We start from the raw sequence: 11,356 nt of genomic DNA, 5'->3' as shown, positions 1-11,356 counted from the left end.
GGGAAAGAGACTGGGACCAGTTTCATAGCCCCAGAAATCTTCTTTTGGCTCTGGTAATTTTCATTTCAAAATCTAAAGTCTAACCCTAATGTCTTTTTTTTTTCTTTTTTTTTTTTTGTTTCATTTTTTGTTTTTCACTGCCCATGTGTGAAAAATATTGGTCCCAATGTATGGGAACTTGGGTAGAGTCAAAAGTGTGTTTTTTGTTTTGTTTTGTTTTTTTGTTTTTTGTTTTTTGTTTTTTGTTTTCTGTTTTTTGTTTTTCTAAGAGCTAAAGGGGGTTAGTGGTTGATGATGATAAGGATATCTTAATTTTTTTTTAATATCTCATTATTTTATTTTTGTGACTTTTTCAGTTTGGTTTTTCACTATTACTGTATCAAGCACTACTGCTAAGCTTGTGGCTTGCTTTCTCTTTCTGTCTCTAGACTTTCTCCCATTCTCGTTTTCTACTTTTTTTTTTTTTATTTGTTTTGTGAAAACTCGTCTGGCTTATGTGAACCAGAAATGAGAACCGAAAAATAATAATAATAATAATAATAATAATAATAATAATAATAACCCTCTTGTTTTCTCTGCAGGCAAGCAACAAAGTTTAAAAAAGCTGTTTTCTTGTTTTAGCAAATGAAAAAAAAAAAGTTTTCTTGCTTACCCATTTTGAGATTTTAGTTAAATAATGGGTTCTTGAAGATCAGTCATCAGTCTGGTTTCTTGTGTACCCATTTCTGATTTTGGCTGTGATTCTGTCATTCGCTAGGTTTGCCTTTCTGTTGAATAGGAAATAAAATGGCAAGAGTAGAGTCATGAAATATTGTTTGTTTTGACGAGAAAGAACAAATCTTTATTCACTGTAGAAAGCTGATGAAATGGCGGTATACAAGAAAGATGTTTAGGTTATTCCATTTGTATACTTTATTAACTTTGGAAACGGTGTCAACCTCCGTTGAAGTGTATCATCCTTTTTGGCCATAGATTATACAGTATAAACATGGAAGGTACTGGTGACCCCATTTTCATTTTCTCAGCTCTGATTGAATTTCATCAACTGTAGAATGTGTCTAAAACCTCCATTAAATGTGTCAAAATTTTAAGCCACGAATGTATATATAGCACATCTAGAATGGGAAGGCCCTGGATATTTCAAATGCATGAGTTATTAACATTAGACCCTACTTTGATTTTAGTATTGTCGTTTGTTCTGTTGTCCTGAACAGAAAATACGGATAGCAATGAAATAACATAGCTTCACAACAAAACAAAAAACAAAAAAAAAAAGCTCGAATCTTAGGATATGTGAAAGAATTTTTGGTTCTTTCATGGTTTGACTAGTGCATACGTTATTGTTGTATGTTTGTATTTGAGTATTTGGTTTATAAACTAGGGGAAATGTGGTGATCCTTCAGTGAAGGATGACCTTTCTAGTAGCATATTATAGTGTATGCAAGGTTATATGTGCTACCATACTTCCATCAGGTGTTACTAGCGCGATTAAATCTATTCCACTACGATGTTGTAATGTGGTAACTTGCATACACTATAGTATAGGTTGTCATTTAATCACCAAAATAGTACTTAATATAAGGCACTATCTTTGAGCAGTGATGATGACTACTATTTCTCTAAGTTTTCAGAAGTTGACGCAGTAAATGCGTGAGTTCATATCATCTTGTAGGTTTCATCATACATTATATAGTAGGTAGAAGTGGGAGATGTAATATGACATTTATTTTATGTAATAATGACATTACAAAGAGTGTTACACCTTTTCAATGTCATTGTTGTATAGAATAAATGTCATGTTACATCTCACTTCTACATATTATGGTTGAAGATAATACTTAAGACCATATGTCTTGAAGGACTAAAGACAAACCTAATCTTAGTTCATAGGTTAGTGCTTTTAAAGATACTAATATGTTTAGTTGAGAAAAAAAGCTGATGATCTCTTAAACACTTGGCCTTACTATTATGAAAAGGTGCAATTATGGAGGGTTTTGGGCTAGTTTATTCCCTTTTTGGTTCTAGTCTTCCTAATTGGGGATGCACACATATTCCATTTTTCAATCATGGGATGAAAATCACAATGTGGGCCTTAAAAAAGAGGGGAAAAAAGATTCTCGGTTGTCTAATAAAATTTTTTAATTTTGGAAATTTTAAGGCATGAGATAATTTTTAGGCCTAATTTAATTGTTAAAAATAAGAAGCATCTACATATATAAATCATATGTACTCTTCAGTTATATGTATGGAAAATGGAATTCATAAGATAAATCCCCATTACTCATATCACGGTGGATTTTATTAGGTTGAGACTCTGCTAACCACCCAGCGGGATCCACCAACACTTAGGAGATGTTTGTTTCATGTATTCGTCACTGATTTTGAATCATGATTCATATAGCGCGTTTGGAACTCGTTCCAAAATGATTTTGCTTTTTGTATGAAAATGAAAATAAAAACGTTTTCAATCTCAGACAGAAATAATTTTTAAAAATGCGTTTGGTAGTTTTATTAAGAGATTGTCTTCAGTATAAAAAAACTTATTAATGTCTCTCTCTCTGCTCAAGAGTAAGGAGAAAACGAAAATAAAAAATAAAAACGACTAAAAGTCATTTTTCATTTCTCTCTTATTTTACACTAAACTAAAAAATCGTTTTTATTTTTGTTTTTTGTCTTTATTGCATCAAACGCTGTTTTAGAAACGTTTTTATTTTTTCTCTCGGAAAACGTGAAAAATAAAAATGAGATCAATTTCAAACACAATCATGGTTCTCTACAGTGTTTTTCTCTAAAAAAAACACGTAAAATGAGAATAATTTTAAATCATGATTTTAAAATTTTCAAGCAAACTCGACTTAGTGGGCCCCATTTTATGTGAGTAATGGAAATTGAGTGCTCATATGTATGCATGTTTGTGATTGATTCAGGTGGGAGAAGTGGGAGAGCTGTCTGAGATGTTCCAGTGGAGAGGGGAGGTTCCAAGGGGGCTGCCTGACTGGAAGGACGAAGAGAAGCAGCACCTGGGGGAAGAGCTCTCAGACGTCTTGCTCTACCTTGTTAGGCTCTCTGACATCTGTGGCATTGATCTTGGCAAAGCTGCTCTCCGTAAGCTGGCTCTTAACGCCATTAAATACCCAGTAAAGCTCACGCATTTCAACTCTGACACCACCAACTCTCCTGTGAGTCTTAATGTTAATGCAGACATCGTCAACGACAACAAGAATAAAGACGACAAAACAACACTAGTGGTGAACAGTGATGGCAAAAGCTGAACCATTTTGGTGTCTCTCTGATCTCATGTGAATATGTCTCCTTTTTTGGACCCTTTTTTTTTTAATTGTTTCATTAATTTCATGTAATGACTTTTTACCAGGGGGGCTCTTTTCAGCGAAAGAATTGATGGGGTTTCCTTCGTTTTTTCATCTCGTACAGTCACATGCATCTTTTAACTCACTCGTACAGTGATGGCAAAAGCTGTAGTTGGTGTTAATCTCTCTCATCTCTCATCCCTTATCTCTTATGTCTCCTTGACTGGAAAAAGCTCATCTTTTTTCCCCCTGCTAGGGGTTTTGCTGCCTTTTTCTTTTTCATCATGTCTGGTACTAGCTTTTTCTTTGGATAGAGCATAATGGGTTCTTCCTTTCGCTTTTTGTTCACTACAGTATAAATGTCTATCCATTTCTCTCTCTCTGGCGGATGGTGAATAGGGTAATAGGCATTTTATTGCATGAGCACAATCTGGGGTGGTCGGCCACTGTGCCCGCTTATTCAGATTCATGTATGTGTGTGTGTGTTTTTTTTTTTTCTTTTTTTCCCAATAGTATCAGATTCATGTGCCAAACTGCAGGTCTATCCTTATGAGTTATGCTATGGTGATCTCTTTAAAGGTTCATGTTTAAATTTGACATAGGTTGTCTCATTTTACCCTATACAACATAAAGTGACATGAAATTGTTTCACTTTATTATAAGTTACAAGTTTGATATTTCGTAATTGAAATATCAAATTTTTTAGCGGTTTTGATTATATTAAAATCACATGACTTGGTAAATTATAAACTTTGCTTTATATAAAGTGCCCTTTACTACTCAATGATTTGACTACATGTGATTAAAGACCCTAAAAAGTAAGGTGTCAATAACCAAAGTACTAAAGCTATAATTTGTTATAAGCTTATGGGGAATTTTGTGCCCTTTTCTATTGTGGGAGGCAAAAGGGATAATTATTTTTCAGGGTTTAAATTTGAAATTAACCTTTGATTTTTTTTTTTTCTTTTGGGTGCCGTTTTACAGTTATAGGGATATTGTTTGATGGGGTAAGAAATGTAGTCCCTCTATATTCTGTATAAGGAAAAAAAAATTCAAGAATCTATAAGGGCGCGTTTGGAACTCATTTTAAAATGATTTTATTTTTCGTATGAAAATGAAAATGAAAACGTTTTTAATCTCAAATAGAAATTATTTTTGAAAATGTGTTTGTTAGTTTTATTAAGAGATTGTTTTCAATGTAAAAAAACTCATTAATATTTTTGTTTCTCTCTCTGCTCGAGAAGGAAAAAATGAAAATAAAAAATGAAAAATGACTAAAAGTTATTTTTCATTTCTCTCTCATTTTACACTAAACTAAAAAATCGTTTTCATTTCCATTTTTTTCTTTATTGCGCCAAACGCCGTTTTAGAAACGTTTTTATTTTTTCTTTCTCAAAAAACGTGAAAAATAAAAACGAGATCAATTCTAAACACGGCCTAAATTGCATGGTGGTATCCTATACCCTCACCTCCTCTGCCTTCGCATTGCTCTGCCAATCTATCAGTCCAGTCAAGGTGTGAGTTTTATACCCGATTTATCTACAACATGAACAAACTTGAGTGAGCTTTCGCTCAGTAAATACAAGTATTCCTCACAAAATATTGTCGTGATAATCAATAAATGCATGACTGGTTATGCTTAATTATTCAACGTGTCTTGTTATAGTGGCTATGTGCTCATACTGATTGCGCGCAACTAATTAAGCTTTAGATCTGACCCAAAACCACTATAGACGCTTCCGCACATGTACCTGGTCCTATGTTTTCCTTTAATAATGAATTTGGTGAAAAAAGCAAACCGATACTAAGGAGACGTTTGGTTCATGGATTAGAATCATATTATTAGAATTATTTTTTATTTACGTGTATTTTTTATGAGAGAAAATAATGTAATGAACCATAAACCATGATTCAAATCATGATTTGAATCCTCCATCCAAACATCCCTTAACATTATCTATTCAACCAGTTGCCCTTTAACTTCACTTCTTTTTATGGCCACATGTCACTTTATATCCTTGCATTATTTTAAGCGTTAAATCATGAGAATGTGGAGAGAAAATGAGGAAAGAAAGTGAGGTCATAAAATGAGGAGGGAGAAAGTGAGGTGAAAAAAATATAGCAAGTGAACTTTATTTTTTTCTTAGTCTGAATATTTAAACACGAAAAAATTTGTAGTTTTTTTTTCTCCTTTTTTTTAACTTTCTTTTATATTTTTTTCATCTTAAAATTTAGGTTTTAAACATAGTCTAATGAGACGTTTGATTCATAAATCAGAATCATGAGATTAGAATTATTTTTAATTTACGTGTATTTTTTATGAGAGAAAATACTGTAACAAATAACGAATTATAATTCGAATTGGAGTACGAATCTCTTAACTAAATAACTCCTAAATCTCATTTAAAATATATATTTAAATCATGATTTTTAAATTTTACGTCTAAAATTTAAATTTATTATGAGAAAAAATAAATACTATAATAGAATCAATCATATAAAACAAGCGGCCTTAAAAATAAAGTGGAAAAAGAAGAGAATAAGAAATAGAAGAGCTTCCTGTCGCAGCTCGCCATTGAATTCCCGAATCTTACACTCCAAGTTCAAGGATTCAGTTTGCAACGTAGATTCCATTCTAACCAGATCAAAACCCAATTTTCACCTCTGAGGTTAGCGATGAAATCGAAGCTCAAATTACAAATGCTTTTAACAAGGGTTCTCGGTAATTCTTCTTCTATTATTTCTCTCTTTGGGATTTTCAGATTATCCCCAATTTCATTCTTATGCTTCTAGTGTTATCAACTATGATTCCTTCCCACGTTTGGAGAAATTGGTCCAAATTCGATGTAAATCCGGAACCTAGCTCTAACAGAAGCGTTGGGTTTTTTCAATTCCATGATTAAAATGCGACCCATGCCCCTCTATTTGGACTTTCAATCAATTGTTTATTCCACTGTCGTCTCAATGTACAGAGAGATGATGGCTGTGTTTGAAGTTTGTTTTTATTTTTATGTTTCATTTTTTTTGAGGAAAAATAATAAAAACAGTTGAGAAATGTCATTTGATATAATTAAAGATAAAAAACAGAAATAAAAATAATTTTTTAATTTAGTATAAAATAGGAGAGAAATGAAAAATAATTTTTAGTCATTTTTTATTTTTTATTTTTATTTTCTCTTCTCTCGAGCAAAGAGAGAGAGACATATTAATAGATTTTTTTATATTAAAAATAATCTCTTGATAAAATTACTAAACGTATTTTTAAAAATAATTTATGTCTGAGATTGAAAACATTTTTATTTCCATTTTCATATAAAAAATAAAATTATTTTAAAACGAATTGTAAACGCACTCGATGAGTTGTGTTGATTTTCATCTCCAAGTCAGAATGCTAAACATTGTTATTAGATGTTTCTCTTGTTTGAATAAGGAGAAATTAGGAGTGCGTTTGAAATTAGTTTCAGATTGTTTTAAAATGTTTCTACACGTCTTTTAAGACACGAAAATGAAAACATTTTTTAAACCGTGTTTGTTTAATAAATATTTTGAAAATGAAAATGAAAAACAATGAAGATAGTTTTTGTGAAAAAATTATAAAACGATTGAAAGTTATTTTTCTTTTCTCTGTTTTTATTTTCATACTTATCAAAAATTGTATAATATATTAATTAATAATTATAACTAAATATGATTTTATTTTTTTATTGTACTCAACACAATATTTTAAAGAATCTAACTAAATGTAATTTTAAAATTAATCTTAAAATTATTTTTAAAATAATCTTGTTTTTATTTTTATATTAAAAATAAAATTATTTTAAAAACACTATCAAACGCCTCTAGGTTTCTCAGTTTTGGCAACTCTCCAAAACTATGGTTAAAAGTGGCATTCAACCGAATGCCCATACTGTAAATACTCTCCTTCATGGGCTTTGCAAGGAAGGCTTGATGGTTGTCCCGACCTCACTACTGGGTTTTGTAAGTCGGAGGGGCTGTTCAGCGGCTCTTTTTTTAAATGAAAAACTCAAAAAAAGTAACTTAAGTTACAATTTTATTTAAATTCATGTTTTTTTTTAAATTTAAACTCGAGTTTAAAACTAAAATTTGAGTTCAAGTTTCCGCTTTAACTTGAGTTCAAAAACTCGAACTCAAATTAATGAACAAAATTTTTTCTATTCTTAAAAATGCTATAACATTTCGTTTTAATTCTGATTGAGATGATTTTTCTTATGCGTTGACAATGAAAGGACGAATAAAATCCTACTCATATACCCTATTAAAATTTTTCATCAGCATTGAGTTTTTATTAAAATACTATCTAAATACAAATTCAAATTTTAACTAACTCAAACACAAACTCAAAAAGATTCTTATCTCAAACCATAACTCAAATGTACACAACCAAACACAAACTTAAGTTACAATTTCAACTTAAGTTATAACTCAAAATCTACGCTTAAATCACTTAACTCAAAAACGACAAAAGAACAACCCCTGAAAAACCCAAAAGGCACTCAAGCTGCTTAGGAAAATGGATGATGATGGCAGCATTAAACTTAGGCCTCGTTCAATTCGCGGATTCGAGTTTTCAATTCGAGCTCAGATGTGACATTTTCTGAGAGCTTTTCACTATAGTAAAAAAAGTTAGATGTGACATTTTCTAAAAGTTTTTTACTGTACAAATCTAAAACTAAAAATTTGAATCGGTGAAATGAACGATGCCTTAGTATACACTATTTTATTGATTGGCTTTGGAAGGAAGGATAAATAGAGGAGGCATTGGGCTTGTTTCAAGAGATGATCGTGCGTGGCATTCTACGCAATACTGTTTGCTATAATTCTTTGATTCACGGATTATGCAAATTTGGTCGTAGGGAAGAGAGAGAAAACTAACCGACATGATTGATCGTGGAATCTCATTTTGCGGATTGAAGTTTTTAATTTGAGCTGAGATGTGACATTTTTTTAGAGCTTTTCATTGTAGTAGAAAAAGTTAGATGTGATATTTTCTTATAGCTTTTTACTGTAGAAACCTAAAACTGAAAACTTGAATCGGTAAAATGAATGAGACCTTAATATATTTACCTACAATACCCTAACTGATTCCCTTTACAAGGGAGAGAAAACTAAAGGCCCGTTTAATTCGCTGATTCGAGTTTTAAATTTGAGTTGAAATGTAACTTTATGTGAGAGCTTTTTATTAGAGCAAAAAAGTTAAATGTGATTATTTCTGAGAGTTTTTTACTATAACAAAATTCGAATTCTAAATTCGATCGGTGAAATGAATGAGACTTAAAGATGTTGTCACATTTAATTTTTTTAATTTATTCTTTGGGCTAGGGTGTTCGTTTGGAAGAAGCTGACTCGGTTTTTAAAAACATGATCGATCACGGATTGTCTCCTAATACTGTTACATTCAACATTATGTTGGGTACAATAAATATATGGAGGTAAGCCATTTAGGAGACAATCCATATATTGTCTCCTATTTATTCATGCTATCTATAGTGTTCTGGGGCTTCCAAGATATTGGTTGTTTCCCACGCGGTAATGAAACTATGATTTCGTTCACTTTGCGGATTTGAGTTTTCAATTCAAGCTGAGATGTGACATTTTCTGAGAGCTTTTTACTGTAGAAACCTAAAACTGAAAATTCGAATCGGTAAAATGAACGAGGCCTATATCTTGCTTCCTGAGTACTTAGCACTGATAATGGTTAGACAACATAGCCCTGTATTTAGAGCATTCTTGGTCACCTGCTAAGTTTTCTCGAGCTCTTCTATGCTCTAATAAATGTTTGGAAATGAATGGTTTTTTGGAGTTACTCTTGGTTTAATAGCTGTCTGTAGTGCTATATCGGTTAACTTAGGGCCCGTTCGGTTCACGGATTCATAATCATGATTCAGAATCATTTTCGGTTTACGTGTGTCTTTTTTTTTTTTTTAAAATACTGTAGCGAGTCACGAATCATGATTCGAACCATAACACGAATGCTAAATTGTATGATTTGAACCCTCTTAGGTTTCCATTAATTACCATACCATTGGATTTTAGAGGACAATGATATTGATTATAGAAAATTTTATAGAAAATGTTCAGTTGGACACCTTAAATCAACACCTTTGTTTTAGGGTCACTAGCGCTTATAGTTGTATGTAAAATCCTTTTAGCCAAAAGAAAAAATGAATTATATATTACTTAGGCATATGAATGATTTTTCTATTGTTAAATAACCTACTTCATGAACATTTGGCCTCTCACGTTGTATAGTCAGTGGAATTAGTAGCTAGCCTAGTGAAATTGGTGCCCAGAATCACAATTCTGCTGCTAGATCATTTGGTAATTGTTTAATGGTTACAACAAGTTGCAATAGAAGATCAGGGTCAATAAATTTGTGGGGAAAAAAATGGCATTCACAATTAGCGAACAACAAAATGCAAATATTTTAGGAGATGTTTTGGGTATTTTCCCAGCAGTTAATATATAAAATATTATTAAAATGTCATATTTTATTTGTTGTAATGTCACAAAAGAAAATAATATAAAAAGGTTTTAAAATAAATTATGGTATTTTAAGACATTTTTCTTAAATGATCCAAGTTTTGTTATGATAAACGTAGCACATTTGAGTAGTAGGGATTATCAAAAGTCTCAAGAATATCGACTACTTCATATTGTATCTTGGTCAGTTACATGGATGTTTGGTAGATGGATTCATTCCCTGATTCAAATCATAGTTCGTGGTTCGTTACAGTATTTTATTTCACAAAAAATACACGTAAATCAAAAATGGTTCTAATCACATAGTTTTAATCCATGAACCAAACGCAAAGTAAGTTAGTTTGGGGATTTGATTTTATATATATGTATAAAACGGTATGAGTGGTTATATGGGTAATCTAGCGGTTATTCTACATTTTTACTCCACTACATAAGGCGACGAGTTTAAATCCTTTCACCCCATATTCAAAAAATGAGAGAAAAAAAAAGGGGGTATGGGATGTCATTAACCGAGTGTTAATTTTGGTTTGTTGTACTGTGAGAGAACTCTGTTTGGTCATTCTTTGTAAATCTAAGAGAGCTTGCTTTGGGATTCTGTTATTTGGTGATAGTGCAAGATCTTAAGGAAGATCCAAGTGGATGTAGGATAATTAGTCCGAACTGACTGAATCTTTTTAAAACAGCCGTTATATGGTGGCACTTTTTTTGACATTTTACAAATAGTTTGAATTATGATTTGAATTGTAAAAATAAAATAGGCCCTTAATACCTATGAAAGTGGGATGTGGGCCTTATAAAGAGACGCAAGGAGGGGGATTAGGGCAAGAAGCAAGCTAGTCCACTCAAGACGACTTAATTAGAGATGCAACAATGGGCCAGGACCCGTGGGCAGGCCTAGGCCCATCCTAACACAGTGACAGGCCGGGTCAGCACAGCCCGTCACTGTTCAAGGCACGGCTCAGCCTATTAATATTAGTGGACTGGGCTGAGCCAACATATATCGGCTCATGGGCCGGCCCAGCACGGCTTATGAAAAATCATGGGTCAGGCCGGGGTTGGGCCGGGCTGGGGCAGGCCGGGATTGGGCCGGCCTGGCCCGTCTAGACTCATGATGGGCCGGCCCAGCCCGGCCCGTCTAGGCCCATCATGGGCCGGCCCAACCCGGCCCATCTAGGCTCATAATGGGCCGGCCCAGCCCAGCCCAGCCCATCTTGGTCCATAATATCTAAATTTTTTTTCTTTTTTTTTGTAATTTTGTAAACATCTTATGTATAATTATCATGATTGTACTCTTTTTTTTAATCAAGGTTTTGTCCCACTGAGTTTTCCTTAGAAAGATTTTTATTTAATGAGGTAATCGTAAATAAAATAATCATTTTCATATTTCTACTGACTATTCAAACTTATATATTTGTTAACTTGTTTAAAAATTAAAAAATTAAAAATTGCATGTTTAGATATGTTGACCCATCTATACCCATAATGGGCCAAGATGGGACTTGAGTGTGCCAGCCCATTCAAGGTCCATGACACGGCCCATCCTGACC

The 11,356-nt window shown here is 32.7% G+C and overlaps 1 protein-coding gene across 2 annotated transcripts in view; it reads left to right on the top strand.

Annotated features, from left to right (window-relative positions):
- The window catches only part of LOC21386673 (dCTP pyrophosphatase 1), a 3,960-nt gene extending 222 nt beyond the window's left edge, over positions 1–3,738 (top strand). Inside the window, exons 1-3 of one of the 2 annotated variants that reach the window (XM_010091153.2) lie at positions 1–53; positions 2,928–3,281; positions 3,374–3,738. The exon at positions 1–53 is cut by the window's left edge and continues 222 nt beyond it. In XM_010091153.2, coding sequence (XP_010089455.2) covers positions 1–53; positions 2,928–3,272 — 398 coding nt within the window. In that variant the 3' untranslated portion in view covers positions 3,273–3,281; positions 3,374–3,738. Of the gene's footprint in view, positions 54–2,927 lie in introns of both variants that reach the window. The other variant, XM_024177274.1, reaches the window with a different exon arrangement.
- The last annotated feature ends 7,618 nt before the right edge of the window (positions 3,739–11,356 follow it).

Source organism: Morus notabilis, unplaced genomic scaffold (genome assembly GCF_000414095.1).
Source record: "Morus notabilis unplaced genomic scaffold, ASM41409v2 Scaffold1906, whole genome shotgun sequence".
Taxonomy (NCBI): domain Eukaryota; kingdom Viridiplantae; phylum Streptophyta; class Magnoliopsida; order Rosales; family Moraceae; genus Morus; species Morus notabilis.
The sequence above is the reverse complement of the archived record's forward strand: the minus strand, read 5'-3'. Positions and strand labels throughout refer to the sequence as shown.